Below are 26,191 nucleotides of genomic sequence, written 5' to 3'. Positions count from 1 at the left end.
AGGGAAGGACACGAAGTAAAGGCAGCCAAGGGAAGGGAAGATCCCAGGAGCCGGCCTCCAGCCTCCGGAGCTTCCCGTCGGAGGGATGAGCTCAGTTCCGGCAGCACCAGGCATCACTGCATGCGTGAAGGGTTGTCCCAGGAAGCCCAGCAGAGCACCAGTGCCTGGGGTGTGTGATGGCAGTCGTACTCTCCTGGGCACGCCCCAAATCCCAAAGCCTCCCTGAAGGAGAGCAGGCACTTGGCAGAAACCGCATGCTTTGCACAAAGAGTCTGGACATAGGTAGGCTGTCCCAGCAGTTGGGGAACCGGAAATAGGAATTGGACTGTGATCCAAAGTTACCAGCCGCCCGCCACTGGCCAGCTCTGCCAGCAGGCCGTTCCAAGGACGGCAGCTTCGGGCCTGCTGAGAGAGCGCTTCTGTGCACAGACCACTCCTGCAGGCTGCTGGTGAGGGTGCCAACACCAACCTGCCTCTCCTCCCTCCCCTGCTTTCCTGCCGGTGCCTCCTGCCGGCCAAACCTCATCAGGAAGCACATGGTCTGGGAGACTGTCCTCCTGAGGCCTGGAACCCCACAGGCGGGGGTGGACGGTAGACCAAGAGGGACCAGCAAAATCCATCTGGCTGGGAACACAGCCGCCTTGCATGTGCCCGTCCTCCCCCAGTGTCTTTCCATTCCTGGAGCACCAGGCTCTCTTCCAGGCTCCGGTGACAGAGAACTGGGTCACAAGGACAAGTCCTGTCCAACTGGGACTTCGACTCTAATGAGGAGCAACTGCAGGGAAATGTAAACAGCTACACAGATAGCGAGATATTCCAGACAGTGAGAAAGTCCTGTGGGAAATAAAGCACGGCCAAGCAGCAAGGGCACTGGGGGCCAACAAGTGGAAAGGGATTGTCACCTGGAGTGTGGTGGGACAGCCAGTTTGAGGAGGGGGCATAAATGATGAGAAGGAGCCAGACCTGCCAGGATTGGTGGCGGGGTTGGGGGTGGAGAGGTATTTGGTGTGGTGTAGACAGCATGTGCAAAGGCCCTGTGGTAGGGATGAGTTTGGCTTGTTTATGGGATAAAGGGAGGACCAGGGCAGCCTGAGTAAGAGGAGTACAGGGACAGCAAGTCAGATGGGACAGCTGGAGAGCCAGAGGCTACAGAGGTGTGCAGGAGTCTGTACCCTGTTCTAATTTCCGTGGCAGCCACAAGAGGTTTCCATCAGAGGGAGATAAGCCCTGATTTACATTGGGGTGCATGCTGACTGCTGCGGGAGATTGGCTGCGGAGCCCTGGATGGTCCTCTTGATGAGTTGGAACATGAGAAATGATGGCTTCCAGCGAGCCCATGCCCCTAGTGTTGGGGTTCAAGTGTGAGTTCCAATAGATCATGACTTTTTCACCTATAGCATTTGAATTTTTTTTTTCCCACGCTTGCTGCCTAATGTTTCATGCTAGAGCAGAACGGCGTTTAAATACTCCTGTGAATCAGACCTCTCTCTGAGCTCTTAATGACAACCTCCCCGCAACCCCGTGCCATTCAGGAGCACCAAGTGGGGGCCGTCCTTTCCTCCGGTGCCACAGAAACTGTCAGGTTGAACAGTACACAGAGTGCTGGGAACAGAAAGGGCCTCTTTTGGAGCTGACAAATATGACCCGTGGCAGTCTGTTATTGAAGCCATAATTCATGCTGTAACATCCGGGGAGGAGAGAAAGAAATTAAAAGCTTGTGGTTGGGCTCAAATATGCTGTACAGAGAAAACAAGTGGGGAAGGAACTGAGGTATCGTCCCTCATCAGTCACATGTCCTCACTGCTTTCCAAGAAGCTGCAGGAGAGAGATGGAGAGTTAGCGGTGCCTCCCACCTGAGTTCAAAACCTGGTCCTGGGAGCTGTGGTCTGAGGTTATTAGAACATCCATCATCCTAAAGCACACGGAGCCTTGTTGCCTTATTCCACGTTTAGGACAAAAGTGAAATTTTTAGGGAAAAGAATTAATATCCTGGACAATTTGGGTATCACTCATATATGTTAGGGTTCTCCGCTCAGAGACACAGGAAATGGTTCAGAGTGGTGTGAGCAAACAGAGAATTTATTGGCCTGTGTGACTGGCCAATTACCTTCAGGCACAGCTTGATCCAGGTGCTCAATTTATGTCCCCAGGATCCTGCTTCTCCCTCTGTGTCTCTTGATTCTATGTCCAACGTGTTGGCTCTGTTCTCAGTCAGATGACCCCCTCACGATGGCTCCAGCTCCAGCCTTATGTCCTCAACTTTCCAAGTCCGGTGGACAAAAGAGGGAGAGAGTCTTCCCAGGCTTCTCTACCAGTCCAATGTCTCATTCTCTGTGGATGCAACTGGGGCTTGGGTCCCTCCCCACCAACCACTATATCCAGGGCATGAGATTGTGCTGATTGGCTGGGCCCGGTTCACGGTCCCCTTCCCAAGCCAGTCTCTGTCGCTGTGCGTGGGGAGGCAGGAGGAGGAAGGGGTGCTGGGTGCTGACTGTCCACGTACATTCACCGGACAGGACTGGACCCACTGCAGAGTCCACAATCCAGGACAAGGGAGGGAAGGAGTCCCCAAAACCTGAGGAGGAAGTGGTCGATGCCAGCTGGGGCCAGACATGCGTGCAGCTCTGTGCGTGCCATCAACAGCCCCCTCTCCCTGCCCTTGCTTCCCGTAGGTGAGAGCGGAACATGTCTGCCTCTGCCACGCGCTCGCTGTAGTGATCAGAGAACGCGACTTGGCCGTGAAGGAGAAGAATCAGCTCCAAGCCAAGCTGGAGAACCTAGAACAGGTCCTCAAGGTAGGACGCGGGCACCCCGGCTTCTTCGGGGCTGGCGTGGGACGAGGGGCTGCGGAACCACAGAGCGGAGAGGGCTTGAGGCTCTGAGGCCATCACCCAGATTTAGGGTCCTTGGGGCTGTCTGCACCATGAGGATGGTATCAAAACGATAAATACCAAAATCCAGTTGTTTCTGGAAGTCATCCCGTGGAGCCGTTCGTATATTCCCATTTCTTAGTACGCTAAATGCAGCTGAGTGAGAGCTGGCGGGTAGGGCTTGGAGTGGGAACGTGATGTCCTCCCGCTGAGGACCCGGGGTGTCTATGTGGGCTTCTCACACCTCGTGAATTTTAAACTGTTCCTCACCTTTGTTAGAAAGAGAAGAGCTAAGTCAGAAGGTTGCTTCATCAGGGTGCGGGGAGGCCCTTCTGGCATTTCCGAGGAGCTGGGCTCCCTGTCGATATTTAATGGGGGGGTGACTGGCTGCTGATGGCATGGAGTCCACTGAATAAATTCTCATTGAGGAAACAGTGTTTTACACGTGGGAGACTAAATTAATCATCACCTCTGGTCCCGTCGTGTGGTACCAACAGTGAGTGCAGCAGCCACGGGGCTCCCTCATCAGGGATCGTCCTCCCCTCGGGGGAAACTATGGGCTCTCGGAGGGACACAGACTCGTGGCTGGTGAGCACTAGAGTGAGATGGGAATGTGGAGAGACTGCTTTGCTTTGGGGCGATGGAATGTTCTGGAGTTTGTGTGATGATTACATACCCTTGTAAATTTACTGAAACCCGGGGTCTGCCTGTGCCCGCTGTGACCTCCTCTAAGCAGGGCCCAGGCTGGACCTGACCACCCTGCTGTCCACCATTTGCTCTGGCTTTAGAATAGCATGGACAGGGATGAGGTCCGACCACACAATCATGCGTTTCCACAGCGCACAGACAACCGTCTGAGCTCCCTGGAGGCACGGAGCACGGCTGTCCCACCCTGCTGTCCGAGCTTGGGTCCACGTGGGTGTTGTGGTGCATGGGTGGCGGGACCAGCCTGGTCAAGGGAGGAGGCCACGTTGGAAGTAAACGTGGCTCTTCCTCAAAGGTTTTGACCGGGGAGGAAAGTGAGAGCAAGAAGAAATGGGAATTCAGACGGGCTTGTCCTTTTCATGAAGGTGGTTCTATGGCCAAGAAAGTGAATGTCCAGCAGATTTGTGGAGCCTGATGTGAGCTGCACGTTTTGCACATGGGTGGGGGAGTGCGGCACGGAGGACGGGCCAGTGCGGGGGTTTGGGGGGCTCCCTGTGTCGCGGACAGAATCGCCCTCCAGCACCATAACTGTGTGATGCATACACGTCGCCTCCCCTGGTACCGATGGAAAAGCACCGTGATTTTCATGCTGCTTCTATCATTTTTGTCGTAATAATAGAAAGGCTATTCAGAATTAGCCTTTTTTGTTATCTGGGTGGCAGAGCTCATCAGTGGTGATGGCTGTGTGGGAGGGGAGGGGCCCAGGTGCGAGGAAGCAAAGATGCTGACCTGCCAGCCTGTTTGGGGTTGAGCCCAGCCACCCGCTCACAGAACCGCACCCATTGCTGGCTTTTACGGAATTGCAAATAGAATATATTTGTTTCCTTTCAAGATCTAAAAGCTTTTAGTGAAACACCTAAGACTGAATTTGGGCTGTTTTCCAAGACAATCCAGCTAGAAAAATACTGAAACTGGCAAGAACCCCTGCCCCCTGCCCCTCACATAATGCAAACCAATACTGTTTAACCCCATTGAAATCCCTCCTGATCTGCAGACTTTTAAAGCTAGTAACTGATGATTTCATTATGTACCTTCGTGTTTTTGTCACCCTTCTTTGTGAGTCTGTGGTCAGACTCCAGATGCCGTGGTCCGCGTGGGACGAGGAACGGCAGCCGGGGAAGGAGGATCTGCGTGGGGCAGTCAGCGGGCGGTTGGGAGGGTTGATGCGGGCACTACATCCAAGGTGCCCATAGGGCCTGAGTTTTCTGGGAGCCCGGGTGTGAAGGGAGATCCAAGCGGTTACTTAACTCTGGCTCCCGGAGAGAGGGGAGCCGGTTTTTCAGGAGAACAGGGCAGCTGCACACACTTGTCTTGGTGTGGGAAGCCCCTCTAACTTAGAAAAACTAGAACTTTCCATTGGAGACACAGAAGATCCATATCATAGCGACTTCTGAGGATGCCCTCTCTCTGGGCTACTCTGTGCCTCCAACCTTCGGGGGCTTTTCTCCGGGAAGAAGGGCCAACGGCTTTCTCAGCCCCTTCTTGCCCTGTTAGCAAGGAAAACAGGAAAACCGCCAAAGCTGGATTGCACTGCAAGAACCCAAGAAAACTTCTGCATGGTGGGAATTAGAGAACTGGAAAAGTAATGCTCAAACCCATTCCTGGTCTGTGGAATCTAAAATTACCAAGAGGCGGCAGAACGCGCAGAACACTGGGATCCGTACACTGTGACCTGGCACAGGCAGCCGTGCATGCTGGCCAGAGCCCCGGGGTCCACATCGGGGACATGGGTGTACTCGAGTGTGTCTCAGTAGCGTCTACACTGAGGAGACACGCTGCTATTCCCGAGTCCCCAGGTGGCTGGTGGTAGGACAGTTTGGCCCTCTGTCCAGCCACAGGTTTTGGTTGAGTACGGACCTCCTGCTACCGGTCCAGGCCCGGGGGACAGTGCAGTTGGCAGCATGGCGCCCACAGAGAAAGTCAGCAAAGATGAAAACTGACGTGCCTGAGACAGAATGTTAGGGACCCTGAAAGGAAACGGATGGGGGGAAGGAACAGGAAGGGCTGCAGTGTCTCTGTGGGGAGGGACACTCCCAGACATGCCCACTGCACGGGGGGGCCTGGTCAGTACTCAGGGGAGCAGCACTCTAGGCAGCGGGGAGCACAGATGGCCCAGCGCCTAAGGCAGGCCGTGTGCAAGGACCAGGAGGTCAGCCACCTGGCAGTGGGGATGGGGAATCAGGTGGAAATGCTCTGGACTGGGGTTCGCTGGGGCAGAGTCTCACAGGACAAAGCAGAATGTGTTCTACGGGTCCTTACACACTGTATCTGTCAGGAATCATCACAGTACTGCTGCGTAACAACCATCCCCACGCCCGGTGGCTTGAAGCAGTAGCCCCTGCGTTGCTCAGGACTCTGTGGGCCAGCTTAGCGTAGCTTGCCATCTTGGCTGGACGTGGTTGAGCACTTCCTCCAGGCCCAGCCGGGGGTCCCGGAGCCGGCTGGCTATGGGCTGGCATCTGATGGCTTTGTCAGGGGGACTGGCTTTGTTCCTCATTGCTCTGTCCTCCGGCGGGCTGCAGGAGCAGTGGGGTCCTCGCCAAGCTCTGGATCAACTCAGGCAGGGACTCAGAGTCGGGGCACACAGTGTGGTCAGCTTGCAGCCAGTGCTGCGGGAGTGTAGGTGTGCTTCCTGTTTGTGAAGGTCACACCGGGGCACACCAAAACTGGCGTGAGGAACAGGGGGACCCACGAGGGGCCACACTCTGGACACAGGTGAGGGTGGCTTCCACGGGGGCTTCAGGGGAGAGCGAGAGGTAGGCGCTTTGTGGGGGCTTCCAGGGGGAAACCAACACAGTGTGCTGAGGACTGGATGTGGGACATGGCACCAGTGACCAGTGTGGTGACTAGGGTGACGCTGAGGGCCAGGCTGTGAGTTCTGCTGCGATGCAGAACATCAGCTCTGTGGGGCAGGGGTCAGGATCACCTTGCTGGAGGTGGGGTGCACTGTGACCACAGGATCCTCTGTGCTGAAGGAGACTCTGTCCTCGTTCTGGAGACCATCCCACTAATAATCATCAAGAAGGTGGCTCCGTTCTGTTACAGATGAGGCGTGAGGTGGAAGGGATTCATTTGGGGTCAAGGGTGATGGTCAGATGCAGTCACAACGTCTGGTCACTTGGTGGTCCGGCAGTCACAGCTGACTAAATTATATTGCTGTGTAGCTGACACCATCGTCTGAGCCCCCGAGTGAAGGGGGGCAGATGGGACCTGACGCTCTGCAGATGCAGCACGCCCGTTCTGTGTGAATTAGGGGTGACCACAGCCCAACGCTGTGCCAGTATGCATTTCAGGTCAGTCCCCACTGATAATGAGTCTGCCAGTCGCATTCATACGTTGGCTTTTGTTTCCAAATATCACTGAGAATTCAGTGTAGCTCAGGATGCCATGCAGCTTGCCTCCGATGATCTGTAACGCATTACGTCAAACATGAGTCCACCGGCACATGGTTCCTAGAGGCCTTCCCACCGTATCAGGGGACTTGGCGCCAGAGCAGCCAGAAGAGTGGGGCCTGAAGGCTGGTTGGAGGACGCGGGTTTCCCGGCACCTTGGACCCTCCCAGAGCTGCTGCCTTGGCCTGGAGAGAGACCAGCGGAGCCCACATCTAAGGGCACCCCCGTTCATTCAGCATATTTATTGAGCACCTAACGTGTGCCAAACTCTCCAGGCACTAGACTAAAGTGACCTAAGTCCACAGCCTTATTCACACCAAGTTAGGAAATTACCGCACGTGTCAGGTGGTGACAAGTATAAGGGGAAAAGATGCAGGTTCTTCTCTGTTTGCAATGCTCGGGGAAGGCCTGCCAGATGGTGGGACGTCTGGGCGCGGACCTGGGTGCAGGGAAAGAGGGAGCGTGCAGAGCAGGCACAAAGGTTGAGACAGGGGTGGGCGCCTGGCATGTCTGAGGAACATGAGGGGCCAGAGTTACAGAAACAGGAGGCAGATGAAGTCAGGAGGACAGGAACCAGGAAAGGTCAGGTCTTGCAGACTGAGCCCCGCTGGCCTCCTTCCAGCGCTTCCCATGGGTGTGCTCCCTCCAGCCCAGGGCCTTTGCACTTGCTGTGCCTCTTGTCTGATGGCTTTTGTCCCAGTCACCCTCCAGGAGACAGTGTGTGCCATGGGGCAGGTCCCATATCTTCTCTGCATGTCAGTATACGCCCAGTGCCCACACAAGCATAGAGAAACCATGTAGTAAACGCGGCTGAATGATGGGCATAGGATACTCATAAGTCTGCCCATGGAACTAATCACTTCCTAGCGACCTGCTCACTACGGCTTCTCAGCTTTACAGAGGCCTTACGAGATGCCCTACCCGAGTCATCCCCTAGACCCCGTTCGCTGCACTGCGGCCACAGCCATGTTGGTAAAAGAACAAGAAATTGCTACTTACCCCTAGCAATCGCTGCGTATTGCACAGAGATTAAAATCCGAACTCTTACCACAGGACCCCACACTCCGTCCCCCACCGTTACCCCCTCCTACCCTGACCCCCTTCACCCTGTGACCAGACATGCTGGCCTTCTCTTTCTGGAACATACACCTGTTTCCAGCCAGGGCCTTTGCATTACGGTTTGGAATATGCTGTTTGTCTCTGTCCTGGTCTCATGTCACTTCTTTTGTACTGTGTCTCCTGACCCTCTCGTCTACAGGAACCACTGTCCTGCTGTCCCCACCACCGTGCCCAATTCCATTCTCTTCAAAAACACCTGTCCCGTTTGTTTTGTTCACTCATGTGTTGTTTTCCCTACCAAAGGTAACCTCCCGAAGACAGAATGTTCTGGCGTCTAGGACAAAATCTGGCATACAGTGGGTGCTCAGTGCATATCAGCTGATGGAGTAGGTTAGTAACCCAGTGAATGCAGAGCAAGCCAGAGAGAGGTCTGCCGTTTCCGACGCACTCTGCGTCACGGGGAGCCACTGCGCAGGTGTTGGCCTGCAGTCAAGGATACTTGTCGGGGAGGATCACCTGTCTGGGGCGTGCAGGTACTCTGCAAACACGCAGGGGGCCGTCTCCCTCTGGCAAGACAGACGGAGTGTCTCCATGAGGACAAAGTGCTGGTGCACTCACGGTTCCCACCACGTGCGTGGCCCCGGCTGGGGTGCACTGTGCCACCCTCCGTAGCCCTGTGCCCAGCGGTCCCGGAGCAGGTATCCGACCTGGAGTGAGCTGGACAGTCTTGTCCTCCAGCATCTCAGACTCAGGGATTGTGCAAGAAGGTCTGAGTGCTTTCCACATGGACTCCTGCTGCCTGGGGCTTGTCCTGCCAGGCACAGCTGGCTCCCGCTTCTCTGCCTTCTTGCTCAGGGCCTGGAAGGCAGTGTTGTTTGTTAGATGGAACAGTGTCCGCCTGTAGTTGAGAACAGGACAAGAGGCCGGGCAGGGGAGAGTGGCCCGCCCCAAAGAGCTCAGCCTGGGGATGGCTGATGGAGGCCACGAAGAAGACAGGGCCCATCAGGTGTGGCCACATCCCTGGTGGCCTGGGGGCAGCTCCTGGGAATGGGGCTGCAGCCTAGGAGGGAAGCTGCTGGATGGCTGTAGTGGGGTGAGCAATGTCCCCCCCACATTCGTGTCCACTCAGAGCCTGTGAGTGTGACGGTGCCTGGAAGGAGGGCCCTGCAGATGGGTTGGAGTGAGGCCTGCACCTGGTCGCAGGCCTCTGCAGCAAGACTGCGGAGTGGCGCTGGGTGTGACACAGCTTCGTCAGGAACATGCTGTTACTTGAGATTCCTGAGTGTTCTTGGTCCGGCCTGAGCGAGGCCAGCGGCAGGTTACAAGGAAGGCTGTGTCAGTCTCCCTTCCGGCAACAAGACCAGAACCACAGCACCCTGTGCCAGGTCTGGAGGTCAGACCCAGGTACACAGAAACGTTCTCAATTAATTAAACTTAGTGCATTATATTTTCTGATTTAAAGGAAAAGGGAGAAAAACATTCAGGACTAGGTTCCGTTCTCATCGTCAACAGATTAGTCCTTTTAAATGTAGATAATCTAAGGCTTATTTTCTGTTAATGAATCCCTGCTTATCTGGGATGAGTCAGTGACTCTCCCAGTAACAATGAATCTTCCTTTATTGGCAGCTCCTTCCCCGTGCCCTCCTTTTCCTGGTACCTGCTCGGGGAGATTCAGCCCTATGCCCACCAGCCCAGACCCGCCTGCAGCCATCCTCGGCTGTAATTAATGTTTGCAGCTCATTTTCTATGTTCTGATACTCAGGCTCCAATAACACCCCCCAGGGGTTTCTGCAACGTGAGAATAATGGGGAGGACTCCGTCTCAGGCAAAACCTTTGATGGGGCTGATCCAAGCGGCGAGAGCGTGATCTCCCTGTTCAGATACCACCCAGAAACAGGAAAGCGGCTGCTCTGAAGGCTTCCCTGGCTGCCTTCAGCTCTGCAGGGAGAGGCTTTGCAAGAGGCTGAGCACACTTAGTCGCTGGTGGGGGCAGTGGGACACACACGTGTGTCCTATTCTGCATCAGGAAGGAGGTGGCACCGGGTCCCCTTCTGAGACTCAGCCCCTCTGCCCCTGCGCTGTGCTGTTGACAACTATCTCCCTGGGGCTGGGCTGCCAAGGCCCTGTTCTCTGCAGGGTGCTGAGCCAGCCCATCAGAAACCTGAGCTGCCTGGCAGGTTAGTTATTCAGCATCACGGTTGTCAGGAAAATGAAAATTGAAACAGCAGTGGGATGTGGGGCTCCTCCATCAGGTTAAGAAACACCCAGGAGGGTGGGCGTGGAGAGGGGAGCAGGTACCCGTGCACGCTACGCCCACACAGCCTATCTGGGTCCCAGCCCTGCATGTTCCAGTGTGGCGCCTGCGCACGCTCCTGTGGGGCCTCCCTTCCGGGAGTCCACGCAGACCCATGAAGCCCCAGGATGTGCCTTGCACATCTCACATGGCGTTCTCCTTGACGGCAGGCATGGCCGCAGGTAGACTGCAGATCAGCCCGCGATCGCTGACAGAAAAGTCGGGGCCACACCTAGGGGCCAAAATGTGTACCTGAGAGAGGGCTTCAGCCTGTAATCCTGGGGGTGCACGGGACTGCAGGGGATTGCATCCACTGCTCCACCTTTCCTGCACCTCTTGCCACCCCCTCCTATGCACCCCTGCACCACAGATATCCACCCCAAGTCACCTCCTGCCTCACTGAGCTCTCCCCGAAACTGTCCTCTGCTGGCCCCTTGTCATCACGGGGGTCTCAGCCAAATGTCATCTCCCTCACCAGCTGAGTAGAGTCTCTACTACGTCCTTCTCCCGTTGTACACCCCCCTGCCTCGCCATCATCCTTTTCCATCCCTGAAACTCTCATTCACTTGCTAGATAGCTGGCTTACTTCCTGCATTCCTGCCCACCTCCCCCTACCACCGAAGAATGTAAGCTTCACGAGAGCAAAAATAATCCTTTCTCTTGTTCATTCTGTTGCAAGCATCCAAGCATCTGGCACAGAATAAGTGTTCTATAATGATGTTTGGATACATGAAAGCACATGGCCAGGAAGCAGACTGTGCTTCGGCCCAAGCCCACAGTCCCTGAAATAAGAAACCGAGTCTGTTGCTTTCCCATTTCCCCACCCACCCAGCTGTTGTATCCAGAGACATGCCATCCTTTCCCCCTCATCATGGCCATCACGTTCATGTCCCCAGTCACACCAGCCTTCCTTCACCCCAGCACCCACCTGGATCCTTACTACCACAGGACCTTTGCACACACGATCCCCTCTGCATAGAATCCCCCGTCCATCCTGCTTCGAAGCAACTCCTATCATCCCCCAAACCTCTCACAGGTCACCTCCCCAGGGCTCATCTGTTTGTAAGTCAAGACTCTCATCGCTGAGAGGATCTTCATGGTTTTCAGTGTATATAGATGTAATCGTACCCACGACAACCACTACACAAAGAGGGAAAGTAAAGATACCGAGCTGTGCTCGTGTTTCTACATTCCACTTGGAGAGGAAAATTACAATTCTGAGTAGATTATTTAAATTTAAATGTGTATACTGAGATCCCTGGGGGCAGCCACAAAAATTAGATAAAAATTTATAGCCCAACACTCAGTAGTTACATGAAAAGGAAATGCTAAAAACCACTCAGGCAATCCAAAAAAGGCAGGGAAGGGGAGCTAGAACAATGAAAAGGAAGAAAACATGGAAAACAGATAATAAGATGGCACAGTGGGAGTTCACCAAGAATTTCATTAAACATGACTCTGGGCAGGTCACCTTGAATCTAATATTACATCTGGTCCTTGCGACAACCTTGGGAAGGCAGGCTTCTTCCTCTGTTTGACAGGTTAGCATGCTGGGGCCCAGGAAGGGTGGGACTGTCCTGTGAGCATGGTCTGGCTGACTGTACTGTCCGCCCCGCTGCCAACGTGGCCCACCCACTCCAGAAGGTTCTGACCGACCGCACAAGCTGAGTGTCCCTGTCCCTGCATCTCCATCTCCACTGGGGGCAATCGGGGAGCAAGGGCCCATCCACTAAGGGCAAATGGGGAGTCAGGGGAGCTCCCAATGTTGTCAAAGTGGCTTCCTGCTAAGACACTCTGGAAAAGCTGTTTCCCCTTCCAGAATGCACACGGCTCTGTTTGCATGCTAATTCCCGTTATGAATGAATCTGGCTTGCATAGATGGAACAGGAAGTCACAGGACACAGAAGACAAACAAACAGCTTGTGTCTGAAGACGTGAGCTCAGTCAGTGCTGGGGTTCCTTCCACCAGATGTTTCGTGGAGGGAAATCGTGCGCAGAGAGGACTTGCCATTACTATGGTGCATACCAGAGCCCACGCATAAGGCATCAAACGTGTCACGGGTAACTCCTATTAAGGGAGGTTATTTTCTCCTTCATTTCTTTGCTCACATAGGGCAGGATCCAAAGCGGAAGACACAGACCCCTTTGATCTAACACCGAGGAGACAGTGCAGTTTGCTCCCTGTGTGTGCCCTCTGTCCAGTGTCTGAGTGTCCCGCAGAAGTGGCATCTTGAGGCCACCAGAATGCCGGTGCTGATGTCAATAGCCAGCTATAAATGTTGCCGCTTTAAAAATAACTCCTGCCACATGCAGAGCGTTTCAGACAAGCATCTCTTGCCATGGTGCATAAACCTCAGTACTTCTTGGGCGTGAAACGTCCCTGTGGAATGGGGCACATGCCCTTGGAACTGGGAAGCTATATATAAAGGGAAGCAAAGCCAAATATTAGGAATTTGGTGGGGTTTTGTGTTTTGTGAAAGCCGGGGGTATTCGGGCTCTCTGTGAGAACACGTGGATCCTAGCACTCCATGGGACAGCCGGAATCAGGGCGACCACAGGAAATCCTAAGAACCATGATGTGAACTACCTCCCAGGAGAAATGCAGGCTGTTCTTTCTTGCCCTGGCCACACGGCCCGCACCTTGCCTTGTGGCCGAGGATGGAGCGTGTCTCACAGCCTGAGGGCTTCGAAGACACTGCATGAAAAGGTCTCACACTGATCCTGTCCTGGGAGGCCTGTGGCATATCAGCACGTGTCATGCACATGGGAAGGATCCCTGGGGAAACATCCCACCGAGCAGGGAGATGACAGAGTGAAGAGACGTGCGCCCAGGTCAGGGAGCTGGGTTCCCTGAGTTCAAGTCCTTGCTTCATCATTTCCTGGCTGGGCAACCTTGGGCAGGTTACTTAACCTCTCTGGGCCTCAGTTTCTTTCTCTATAAACAGGAGTAAAAATATTGCCTGCCCCCGAGGTTGTTGCAAAGATTTAGTGGGTTATGTGTATGAAGTACTTAGCACAACACTCCTTCCAGAACTTGTGCTTAGGTGACTGTGAGGCTGCTGATGTGTGGGGCTGGGAAGACCATGCCAGCAACCTGCTTATGGGGAGAAAAGAAGGACATGGGGTATGAGCTACAGTAAGCACCAAGGGGGTCTGAGTTGCTGCGGCCCCTCATGTGGGATTGGGAACTCCTGTGCCGGAGTGTGGTTTCCCATATCACTCCCTTTCCTTCCACCTGATCCCTGAGCTCATCTCCTGGCTCCTTCCTGGGGTGAAAGGTCCATGTCCTCTGAACTGGCCATCTGCCTGGAGTTCCAGGGACACCCCCTTGCTGGTTCTGTTGCTGGACCCGTGGGTCTCCAGCTCCATACACGATGGGTACCCATTGGCTAAGGTAATATCCTGCCAGTGACTTTGAGCTTAGGACTTCTTTACCTGACCGGTGGAGAGACATGGCAGCTAGTTATCTACCAGGCCTGCCGAGGCCCACTGATGTGATGACTCTCATGGTAAACCAAGCACCCTGTCCCCACCCCACCCCTGCCTCCCTGACCTCCAGTTTATACTCTTTCTGCTGCTGAGGAGGTGTCAGTTACTTTTGGACAGCTCCTTTGGCTTTCTGGCTCTTTCTTACCCCAAACAAGGAATTGAAACAGTCCCAAAGCTGTCACGATCCACCAGCTGTCTCTTTATTTTGAGAAGCAAGTATAAAAAGTCATGAAATTCAGTGCATAATATGAGACATTATGGAATTACATTTTGTGGCAACCATAAGTGCTGTTGAAAAATATTTTAGTTTGAGCAATTTGGGATAAAGTTCATAGAAACCTCTATCAAATTGTTTGAAGAAGAAAAAGAAGGAAGTCATGGTTGATAAATTGGGGTGTATGAGAGATGGGTTGGACTTCAGGCATGGCTGAATCAAGGTGCTCAGATGATGCCATCAGGAGCAGTCTCTCTTCAGGGCACCTGGGTGGCTTGGTCGGCTAAATGTCTGACTCTTAATCTCAGCTAAGGTCTTGATCTGCCATCCACAATTCTGTCCGAGTCTGGAGGACTAAGATTTGGGGGCTGATTCTAAGTCCTGACCTGAGTCTGAAAGCCTGAGAACCAGGAACACAGGCTTCTGAGGGCAGGAGAGGACGGATGTGTCTCAGTTTAGGCAGACAGAGTTAATAGACACTTTAGCCACCGTTTTGTCCTTCGGGTCCTCAGTGGAGTGGATGAAACCTACCCATGTAGGGGAGGGTGACTCCTTTACTCTTCCACCCATTCAGATGCCATTGTCTTTTGGAAATGCCTCCCAGATGTACCCAGAAATAATGCTTCCCCAGCTCCCTGGACATCCCTACCCAGTTGGGCAGACACGTAAAGCCATGGGGGTGACTTCTGCCCTGGAGAGCGCCTCATGGCTGTTCTGGGGGGAACTGGTGGGGGCAGGAAGACCACCTCTGTGTGTGGTTATGGCCCAGGGCAGAGGGGACGGTAGCTGGCCTGGTGGTGGCCAATATGGAAGATGGTGGGGCACATGGAAGCACTTTGCAAACTCTGGACATTGAGCAGGAAGGGACAGAAGCACTGAGGTGGAACTATGTGAATGATGGTGTCGTTGCTGAGATGGGCAGACTGGGGAGTAAGTGGTTTGGGAGAGAGAGTCCAGAACTCCATTTTGGACAGGCTAAATTTAAGATTCCTCCTGTCCCTTCACGTGGAGAGGGTGAGTGGGCAGTTGGGTACAAGTGAAGAGACGAGGATTTCATTCGGGTGTGCGAGTTTATAAATGGCAGCTACAGTCGCGATGTGGGATATCTGCCCGGGAAAGAGTACAAGCAGAGCAGTAGCCATCCCCAGTCTAGAGGCCCTGCAGGAGGCAGGGAGCAGTGGGGGAAGGAGGGGAGCTGGGCCGGTGTCGGGCTCCTGGGCAGGAGCAGTGTACCTGTCAAGGGATGGGTCTCCGGAGCAAGGGGTGGCCATGGGCTGGATGGCCCCTTGCTCTCCGTCCTTCTTGGGGGTGTCGGGCAGGGGGTGTCAGCTGATGGATGGGGGAGGCCAGACAGCAGAGTGGGAAGCGAGGGTGTGGATGTGGCCAGTGGAGACGCCTCTGGAGCGGGGTTGCTGAGCAGGGCAGCAGGTGCAGGGGAAGCTGCTGGGATGTTGGGGGTGTTGATGGGACCCGAGTGGTCAGAGCTCCTGTCTATCTGTCCTCCCTGCTGGGGCACCACAGCCGCAACCATCTCTCCGCACAAAGGGCATGTATTTGTACACACGTGGGCATTCTGGCAACCACTCCACAGTGACCCCAAAATTTCGAACCCAGTGCTTCCCATCTGTCTGACCCGTCAGGAGTCCACGGAGAGCCTGCCGTCCCGCGATGTCCCCATGGCCGCAAAGCCTGCAGCGGCGCGCTTGGACCATCTCCGAGTTCGGTCCGTGTTCCTAATGAATCCTTGTAAGGAAAATGGTTTCCTCCTTCCACTAATAACTTCCTTCCCGAAGCTAAATAAAGAGTATCCGGGCTGCATTCGGCAGTGCCCGCTTCCAAAATAAACAGAAGCCCAGAAATTAGCCGGAACAATAGTGTAATTAGGCAGCTGCATAGTTGTTCGTGCAAACCAGGCTGGCGCCCGGAGCCTGACACCCCAGATCGCCCCGCCGCGGAGTTTCACGGTGGAGAAGGCGCTTGGTAGGGGGCCTCAGGCCAGGAAGGGTCAGCGGGCAGGCAGACCCTGGCTTGGCCGATGGCCGCCGGGGGAGAGGTTTCTGTGCTGTGTGGCCTCGAGCAAGTGGTTCGGCTGCTCCTGGTCCCTTGCCCACGGCCAGCGGTGACCGCAGCGTCCAGTTGCCGGTGTCAGACAAGGCGGTGCGTGCATTGGTGGGGGCCCTGTAGGGTGTGCAGCCTCTTCTTCACCGTGGTCTTACCAGTGCCGCCGTGCCAGCCGCTGGTGGTCCTGAAGGAAGCCCCTCTGCTCGCTGCGCGGGCTCCTCCTCCTGCGCGGGCTCCTCCTCCTGCGCGGGCTCCTCCTCCTGCGCGGGCTCCTCCTCCTGCGCGGGCTCCTCCTCCCCCCCCACCGGCTCCTCCTCCTGCGCGGACTCTTCATCCTGTGCAGGCTCCTCCTCCTGCGTAGGCTCCTCCTCCCCCACACAACCTTCTCCCCATGCAAGCTCCTCCTCCTCCCATTAGGCTCCTCCCCTACACAGGCTCCTCCTCCCCAGTGCAAGCTACTCATTCCACACAGACTCCTCCCCTGCACAGATTCCTCCTCCCCCACGGGCTCCTCCCCTGGGCAAACTCCTCCTCCCCCACAGGAGCCTCCTCCCACAAGGCTCCTCCCCTGCACAGGCACCTCCTCCTCCCTCCTCCTCCGAGCATGCGCTGAAGCAGTCTGAGGGCGCCATGACGTGTGATAGGCATGGGGCTCCTTAGGCTCAGAGTGAAAGGAGACACCAGTCTTCCTAGATGCGAGATAACACCCCGCATCATGAGACATTCAGAACACCTGCACAGAGCAGGCGCCGATTCATAATTAGCAATCACCAACGGTTACTTAGTGTGCTGTTAATGAACCGTTTATAAATGGCTAGTGACGCTAATGAATAATTGATCGGGGGGAGAAGGTGAAGCCCAGAGAGAGGTTAAGTCACCGTCCCAGGTTCATCTGTGCAGTGTGGCTCTTAAATGTCGCGCTCGGCCCTGTATTGTCCCGAAACGCCAGAAGCGCGTCTCCACTATCCATCCGTATGGTATCTGTGCTGTCCTCACCAGCACCTGCAGGGAATGCTTGCGAAGGTCCGCGGCGGGGCGCCAGCAGACGGCACCGAAGCTTGAGGTTCGAAGGCTCCCTCTAGCCTGACTCGAATCTGAGGCGGCCCTTCGCCAGCTGTGTGATGAGCCAGGAGAACCTTCCTGTGCCTCAGTTTCCCCCATTAGTGTGCCTGCCTCCTAGATGAATGGGAGAGTGGCAGGATGTAAATCGTTCTAAAGGGCTTGGAGCACTCCCCACTAGCCCAGGATCCATAACCTGTGGCCTTAGCTTGCACGAGGCTGAGGGAATGGGCAAGAGCTCACCTTTGCATGATGACCTCTGGTTCTGCTCAATGCTCAGGGCATGGAAATGACAAGGCAGTTCGAGGTGGAAGGCATGTTGGACCCGGTTCCCCAAGGGGTGGGTCCTGACCCCAGGGAAGCCAGAGCAGCCCGCGGGCCCCCTCGCAGGTCTTTTGGCTCCCACGCTGACCCTGCCCTGTCCCCCGCAGCACATGCGAGAGGCTGCAGAACGGCGGCAGCAGCTGGAACTGGAGCATGAGCAGGCGCTGGCTGTCCTCCACGCCAAACAGCAGGAGATCGACCTTCTGCAGAAGGTGAGCTGTGGGCATGCCTGGGGCAGGGGTGTGGAGGGAGGGGGGGGCGGGAGCTGTGCACCTGCGTCTCCCCACCTTCCCCGCATCTGTGCTACCCAGTGCTGCCCAGCTCCCCTGAGCCACTGTGTCCCAAACTCCACTGCAAACATCGGACGCTCCCCCGCGCGATGCCAGCGGGCTCCTGTGGAAAGCACTCTTCTGGGGCCACTGCCCGCTAGAGTGGGTTCAGCCCTACCAGCATCGTTTACAATTAAGCACACATGTGTGTCTTATTCTGCAACCTTCCATTCCAGAAAAGATGCCTAGAAGAACCACAGAACTGGTTCGACACCACTTGGGTTTTGTTTTCTTTGTTCTTTGGGGTTTTTTGTTTGTTTGTTTTCAGTACTGGTGGAATGGGGGAGAGGAACGGGGTTGAATTGGATGCCCACCCGAGGTTGGGGGTATAAACTGTGGTCATTCAAAGGAACAACTTTGGTTTGTATCTGTTGAACTGGGGAGATTTCCATGATGTGCTGTTAAGCAAACAGATCAAGTCTCAGGGCAATATTTTCAGCATGAAGGAGAGGGAAGGAACACAAAGAAGAAAGAGAAGCAGAGACTAAGAAACAAGGAAGAAGGAGGGATAACAGAGGGAAGGACTGAGAAGCGTAGGGGACCCATCCCTGTGGCACTCGTGGTGGTGCTGGGGGGTAAGAACATGGCCCCTGGACCCATTTTTGTCATCAGCTGTGGTCTCCTGTGTCTCTCCATGGGGGACTTGGGGTCCCGGGTGTGGTTCTCCTTTCCTTCCGAAAGCCCTGATCCTCCCCGGAGCCGTTACTCCCCAGAGGGCAGCGGGCCCCACCAGCCAGAGACTTTCTGGCCTGGGCTGCAGGTGCATGGCCGCCCATGGGGGGTGCTCCTGAGACCGGTCAGTGGATGGGCAGCGGGCAGCTCCTCCCAGTCTGGGTGGCCCTCCAACCACTCCACCGCCTCTCCAGGCCTCTGATCTCGTAATAAAGGACCCAGGGCCGTGTGCCCACCTGGCTAGTGATAGGAGTCTGCTGGGATGGCCCCTGTCCTCAGAGTTTGGAAGCTAGTTTTGCAGCAGGTGGAGAATTTCCCAGGCTGCTTCTCTGATTGTTTATTGAGACCACATGTCAAGGGTTGCTGTCACTAAGCCCGCGTGATGGGGACCGTCCAGCCTGATTACCTGCCGGAATAGTGAGAAGCAGCCTTTCATTAGATGTTATCCAGAAAGGATATTGCATGCTGAGACCCAGGCAGAGAGATATAGCTCTTCTCTGCCTACTGTGCCATGCCCGGACACGGCCGCCCGGCACCTGTACCTGCTCCCGGTGGCCCCAGAAGCCCTGGCTGGGCACCACCCAGATAGGAAGCCCATGGAAAACACAGATTCCATGCCAAGGGGGTGACAGGTCAGTGACTCCCAGCAGCGTGTTCTCTGGGAGCATGGAGTTTCATTTACGAAGCATCCAATGGCAGGAAGGTGCACCAGAGCCAGTGCTGTCATTCAGCCTCCTCTGTGCCTCGTCCGGTTTCCTTTGTCCCTTCCCGGTGTTCATTGTGGTCTATATCTTGGACACCCTGATGCTTCACCAGGGGCAGGAGCTGAGGAGGAGAAACCAGTGCAAAACCAGGGTGCCAAGGTAGTAATTTCTTAGAGCTCTGATTTTTGAGCAAAGCCTTTCAAGAGTAAGGTGGACCCTTGAGCAGAACGAGATTGGCGATTTCTTCAGGGTTCTTATTTTCCGTTTGATTTCCACCACGGAGGGCCGGCATGCTGCCTTTGCTGATGAGATCATTCATTCATTCGACAAATGTTGGATGTCCACTGTGTGTCAATGTCTTTGGGTTGTTCTGGAAGTGGAGCCCAGTGGCAGGGGAGATGGCTTATGCCAGCATGGAGGGAGGGCGAGCCCCCTCCAGAGGTCATGCAGATGCTGTGTGCAGGGAAGGAGGGACAGAATAAAGTGACGGGTTCATGATTGCAGGACTCCAGGCAGGGCAAACTTAGGTGAGTGGCAGGTCATGTAAGGGCTCAGGTCCCCCGTACTGGGGGAAAGGGGCCCTTGGAGGGACACAGGTCATGCCCAGTGGGCAGGGGGTGCATCTCAAGGAGGGTGGTGCTGAGCCCCGTGTACTCTGCGGGCTGTGGGAAGGAGCTCCATCTTATTCCAAGGGAACAAGAAGCCACTGGGGGCTGAAACGAGTGTAACGGCATCTGAAGAACATCCTTTGACCCTCGCGCTGGGGATTGATCTGTGGAGGGGCAGGAAGGCCCCTTACCCACTGCCAGAAAGCCTGGGGTCTCAGCCTGGAGTGGTGGCTGCAGAGGGGAGATGTGGACACAGCCCAGGAAGGATTAGGAGAGGGAGCTGTGGCTCAGGGGCTGTGGTGAGAGGCACGGGGGTGGAGGCATGCGGGAAGGGGCATGTCCAGGCTGACCCACATCGTGGCTGTGGATCTGGGCTAGATGGAAACATCGCCGAGCTGGTGTGGTTCTGGATGTGTGGACGCCCAGCGGCAGGTGCACGGGATGGGAGGAAATTGTCCGGTCCTAGATGGAGGGACACTAGTGGACACGGCGATGCGCTCAGGAGACCCATCGTCCTGTGTTTCCATTTTCTGCAAAAAAGACAGCGGATGGGGGCATTTTCTTTGCACATAATCATATCAGGGCTGCTCATACCTGTGGACGGGCTGCGGCAGCATGGGGGAGGGGACGTTAGGGCCCAGAGGTCGCGGGGTTACAGGCCACAGGTGTCAGGAAGGGCAAAGGAGGGACAAATGGCATATTTACTAAACTTAAAAAGAAACCAGCAGCTTGCTGGGCACCGGGAACTATTTTTGACGTGAACTCTCTCACTTCAAGCCTGTTACAACCCTACGAAGTGGGTTCTACTGTCCTCCTGTTTCCGAATCGAGGAAGATAACTCCAGAGCGATTAAATAACTTGCCAAATGCCAGTCAGCTGGTGAGCAGAACGACCTGGGTTAGCACGAAGCCCCTGGGCCAGGATGCTCCCCTCTAAGGCTCCGGGTTGACTGAAGTCTTGCCCTCGTCCCCCTACCACAATAAAAGTACCAGAGCTCTCCAAGGTCCAGAGCTGGACCCCATGAGACAGCAGCGTGGTTGTGTCTGAGAGCTGCCTGTTCTCTCTGGCTTCAGCTCCCAGGCTTTCTTAACCCCCCTCCAGTGGGGACCCCTGCCCTCATCTTGCCAGTGAGGTGGTTCTTGCTGTCACCTGTGCATGGACATCGTGCCAAGGGCTGGTCCTCTGTCCTCGTCCTCTCTGACCCAGAGCCCAGTTTCTGGTGGTTGGCTCTCTCTGCCTGAGGCCTCCAGGACACCTTGCTCTCCACTAATTTACTTCCACGCAGATTGTCCCCCATAAACCTCAAGGGTGTTCCCTAAGACTCGGTCCACAAACCCCATCTCCGTGTCTCTGCTGGCTCCCGTGGTGACCTTGTCAGGTCCTGTGGGTCTAAAAACTGGGTACAGCCTCGCCGCACTGGGCTCTCCAGACTGGATTGTGAACCCTCTTCTTTCCTCCAGCCTTCCATGTGACGCCGCAGCATGAGGTCCAAGTTGAACCCCGTCCTTGGCCACACCTGCTCCGCACCTGTTCTCTGGAGTTACTGCCTCTTTCTGCATCTCTCCTTTTTCTCTGTGTCCCCATCACTTCCTGTTCCCAGACTCTGGCAGAGCAGCAAAACCCTCTCCGGATGACCCCACCTGGGGAGGCTTGACCTCTGCTTTCCCCGAGACTCCTGCCCAGAGCCCCGGCCCTCTCCGTCCACGCTGGTTGCCCCGACGGTACAGAGCTGGGCCTGGGGTCCCCTTCACCCACATCTTGGGAAGTCCCTTTACACCCATCTGTGCTTTGTTGGATCTCTGCCTTCTGGGGCCCACTGTGTCCCTTTTTCGTGATGCACCGCAGGTGTGAAGTAAGGTAGGGGTTTACTTTCCCTCAAAATACAGGCAGTGCCTGGTGACTCCTGCAGGCTTCGGCCTCACCTCTGGCCGCCCTGAGGGAGTGCAGGCCTCGAGCATCCGCCGTCAGGACCCGGGACCCAAACTTTCTCTGGGGCTCATCCCTCTGGCCAGGACGGTACTTGGAGAAGCAAGTGCTGTTCTAATGGAAATCAAGGGAAAATGAGGCCACCCAGCCAACCAGTAGTTCTAGTAGCCAGTAGAGGCAGAGTCTAAAAATACAAAAAGCAACTAAGCCAGGCTCTGTCCCATGGATGGGCCACCAGCCCCCGGCGGTCCCGTGGGACACCTGCTCCACACAAACCAGGCAGCCAAGAGCTCAGTCCAGAATCCTTGCTTTCATTCATTCAACACTCAGGTCAGCACTGACGGAGCCCCTGTGTCGGTGATTTCCAGGGGCTCTTTGGGCAGCATGAGTGAGGCAGGTGGGGGAGGCTCCAGACACCGTGAACATTTATTCCAAGCATGGAGAGTCCTGGGGCCGTCCAGGAGGCTGGCTCGCCGACTCAGAGCTTCAGCCCGCTGCCTCCCCATCTCCTGCCACGCGGCCTCTGTACCTTGACCACACCAGTTCTGCCCCCTCTTGGATCTTTGCCTGGATGCCTGGTTCCCCAAAAAGGGCAGAGCTGGCGTTCGGCGCTGAGCTCCCTGCCCTGCCTCCCAGCCTTGAATGGGCTCCTCTCCCTGCTCACGCGGCCTCTGGCACAGAGCCCACAGGGGGTGCCGTTGGCTCATCCGTTTGCCTGCGGTCTTTCTCCAGAGAGTAGGGTCTACACTCCCGAGATCACAGTCCGACACATAGCAGGTGCTCAGCAAATGCTGATGATGAGGGTCCGAGATCCCCAGACAAGGAAGGAGAGCTGCGGGGAGTGGTCACCGATAGACGCACAGCTGGTCGCAGTCCCTGGTGATGAATTCTAGGTGCTACTTGTAAATGCCCGTTGAATGAGTCACTGAGCCATGGCTCTGTCCTCCCCATGGCCTGTGGGCACCCAGACCCCTGGGCCCCTCCTCTCTGGGTGACTCGCGGCCAGAGCCCAGCAGCTCCCCAGCTTCAGACTTTGTTTCCTGAGCAAGCTCCCTCCTTGCCTAGTTACAGTCGCCGTGGTGATCATCTAAGCATTTTTCCAAATTTAAAATTCATCTGCAGACCTGACCGATTTTGCTGTGGCTGAGAACTTCTCCCACGTGCGAGGGGATGGCTTTCGGGGTTGGGGCTGTCACGGACGTGGGCAGTAAGAGGAGCCAAGCCCGCCACGTGAGTCGCATTGGCGCTTTGCTTGCACTTCAGGGATGGCTGTTTGGGATCTCGCTGTCGTGTGTGGGTGGCAGGGGGTCACAGACTGACCCCCGTGCTCCTGCCGGGCACACCTGCAGGACTAGTGTCCAGTCAGCACTTCCTCTTAGTGCTGATGGGAGGCTCCTTGGGGCCCCAGCCCGGTTCCAGGACTGCCCACCCTGTTCTGCAGAGTGCCCACGGTGCCCTCACCCTGCTGCACCCTCACCAGCATCCATGCCACCCCCGCCCCTGCCAGTCGCCAAGGAGACCGTGCATTAGCCACGCAGGCCATCCCAGCTGAGTGTCCAGACCTTGAGGCTGAGCCCAGCGTGTCTGGACCTCTGCGCCTCCCCAGAAACCACCGCCTGTGTCAGCCCACTGTCTTGGACCCTCAGTTCCCCAGACGACAGCCCCCTTCCTCTGACAGCTGGCCCCTGTGCCCCTGACAGCTGCAGGCCCTTCACGTGTCCCTGCGTCCTGTGTGAAGGTCAGAGCTTCCCCACAGGTTGGCTGTGGACCCCAGATGAGCCTCGCGTAAGCTGTTGCTTCGATGTTGCGAGAATTTGGAGCTGCCGATTCCAACTGTTAGTTTTAACAATCTATTCTGACTGCCCAAATGGCCCGGCTTGCAAGTAGCCTGGGAAAACCAGCTCCCGATCCTCTCTGGAAGCCGGAAGCCAAGTCTTTACTGCGAACTTGGCGGGGTTTTCACAGCTCACTTAGGGGTTTTTTTGGTTGTTTTTTTATCCTGCCAGTTGGAAACTATCTTTGACTCAAGTGGCTCAGTGCTGCAGTTATTTATATAATCCCTGTGCATCCTGTGGATGGCTGTCCATCCCCCCCTCCCCATTTTGTTATTTATCATCGCTCTCGTTTCAGCTTTGAAAGGAACGATTTTACACTTGAAGGTTGCGCTGAATTCAGGAACAGCATGATGAATCTGGGTGTTCCATCGCTTTCCCGGGTCTCGAAGCCTTCTATGGAGATCTGTGCCCGCGGGACACGGGGTGAGGCGAGCCGGGATCTCAGGCCGCCCCCCAGCGTTGGCCGTGCTGGGGACGCCGGGCACCTCTTCCTCTGGGGAGGCTGCAAGGATAACGATCGCTGGCTTCTTTGCCCATCCCTACTCACTGTCCCGACTCCCAGAGACCATGTTCCTCTAGAACCGAGAATTCTGCATGTAAATCTCAGTCGAACATGGGGATCCTTCCCGAGTGCTCGAAATTTTAGACGCAGGTGGCCTGCAGTGTTGGAGATAAACCTTCCCCTAAACCCACTCCTCGGCGTCTCTGGGAACGTCTGTGAGGCCACTGAAACCAGTGCAAGGGGACGTCCGAGTGGCCATGCGGGCCAGTTTTCCTTCTCAGCTTAGGATTCAGGCTCAGGCTCTCACGGAAACTTTAGCACCTCCAACTTGAAAACGGGAAATGGCATGTTCTCCAGAAGCTGACGACTGCGTTCATTAGGACGCTCGGTTTCAAGGGACAGGGAATAGCAAAAGAGAATTTGAGTTGTGCACCAACTGAGAGGGGCTTCAGATGCGGCTGGATCCAGTGCTCTCCTGCCTTTGCACTCCTCTGCATTGGCTTCATTTTTGGTTTCCAAGGGAGCCCTCTGGCTGCTCCAGCCTCCTCCATCATGGTGGCAGAAAGGCTGCAGTGCTCCATACTGTCCTCCACTCGGGCTGAGGTCAAGTAGGCAAAGAGAGTCTGTCCTGTCTCCCCCAGCATCCATGGGCAGAGCTGTAGCCAGCCTGCACACCCGCCCGGAAGCCAACCACTGAGCGTCTAGAGCTGTTCTCATGACCTCAGGATGGGGGCTGGGTACCCAGCACAGCTGAGGCTCTTCCTGGAAGAGGCGGCCACAAAGGCCAGGCAGGCAGGCAGGCAGGCAGGCTATGGTACTCACTGGCATTGTGCTGAGGGATGATACTGTTGCTTTTTGGTTTTGTATGAACCCACCATGTGGCTCAGGCAGCAGCCGTTCTGAGAGACTGGTTTGGTGAAATGGTGACATTTCTTACTCTGTGGAGCAGATGGCTTTGCTTCAAGGAATTGGAGGAAGGCCGCCCCCCACCGCAGGCTGAGCGGCTGAGAGCCTACCAGATGCTCAGGGACCCCCATCTCGAGCTCGCCTTGGGGCCTGGGGAGATCACTGCTGACCTTCAGCTGCTTGGAAGTCATGTCTGCATGGCAGTGTCTTGTTTCCCAAGTGGCTACGGGCACCTGGGAATATGATGCCCTCCCACCCCACCCTGAGACTTCCAGAAGGATTGTCCTGACCTTCTGGGTCCAGCCCCCTTCTGTGTGTGACTGCCTCTCTCTAGAGGAGTGGGACCTCCCACTGACCTGTCCCCTCACTGCCAGATCAGGGTGTCCTTTCCCATTTTGACAAAAAGCATCCCATCCGGCCGGCATTTGTTCCATGTTTGCCCAAAGAACAGGGAGCAGTGAGAACTGGTCTAGAGCCTCAGAACACCCAAGGGTGCTTCTTGGGGAGATAAATGGCAAGAACCCACGCCCTGGTAATTCAGACATTTGTCTGATTCTCTTCTCTTTCCTCTGCTTTAAACATTGACTATTTTCTCTTTCTATCATAAACAAGGCTCAGGTTGAAGCTAAGAAGGAACATGAAGGTGCCGTACGGCTGCTAGAGGTAAGTGCCGGAACCCTCACCTGCCGGCGTTGGGGGGCGGGCGAGGCCGGAGCTGTGAATGTGGGGGCCACTCCTGAGTGCCTGCGGGCACCAGCCACTAGCACTGCTTGCCCACCCCCTACACGGGCAGCACAGCGACCGCACAGAGAGGCGAAGTCACATCCCCACAGTCACACAGCCTGCCGCGGAGCTGGGTGCCTCACACGTGACCCGCTGTCCCCTGCGGGCTGCTCTGGGATCACGCAAGGAGGAAGCCGGGGAGGAGGAGAAAGTGTGGGTATGGGTGGTCCGCTCCCGTGGGCACCCTGCCAGCGGATGAACCGTGGATGGTGCACTTTCAGGGACATTTTCAGGGACAGCATTGACGGTGGGGAAGAGCTTGGCTGGTGGTGCCTGGGGAGGCATTTGCAGAATGAGAAAGGGGACGACACAGGGAGTATGAGCAGGGGACACCAGTGACCAGGGCTATGGCCCCTCCTGCCGTGATCCCCCCAGACAGAGACCAGGCAGCTCCTACCTCTTCATCAGAGACACACAGGTGGGGGTGGCCCTGTGTGTGGCCTCTATGTGGGCCACCATC

The 26,191-nt window shown here is 55.8% G+C and overlaps 1 protein-coding gene across 9 annotated transcripts in view; it reads left to right on the top strand.

The window, feature by feature from the left end:
- The window catches only part of RIMBP2 (RIMS binding protein 2), a 208,878-nt gene that overhangs the window by 126,433 nt on the left and 56,254 nt on the right, over positions 1-26,191 (top strand). For all 9 annotated transcript variants that reach the window (XM_046025597.1, XM_046025600.1, XM_046025599.1 and 6 more), the window contains 3 exons: positions 2,673-2,795; positions 17,574-17,678; positions 25,561-25,611. In XM_046025597.1, the coding sequence (XP_045881553.1) occupies positions 17,577-17,678; positions 25,561-25,611 (153 nt within the window). In that variant the 5' untranslated portion in view covers positions 2,673-2,795; positions 17,574-17,576. The remainder of the gene's footprint in view (positions 1-2,672; positions 2,796-17,573; positions 17,679-25,560; positions 25,612-26,191) is intronic.

The sequence above is a fragment of the Meles meles genome, chromosome 12, assembly GCF_922984935.1.
Source record: "Meles meles chromosome 12, mMelMel3.1 paternal haplotype, whole genome shotgun sequence".
Classification (NCBI taxonomy): domain Eukaryota; kingdom Metazoa; phylum Chordata; class Mammalia; order Carnivora; family Mustelidae; genus Meles; species Meles meles.
The sequence above is the reverse complement of the archived record's forward strand: the minus strand, read 5'-3'. Positions and strand labels throughout refer to the sequence as shown.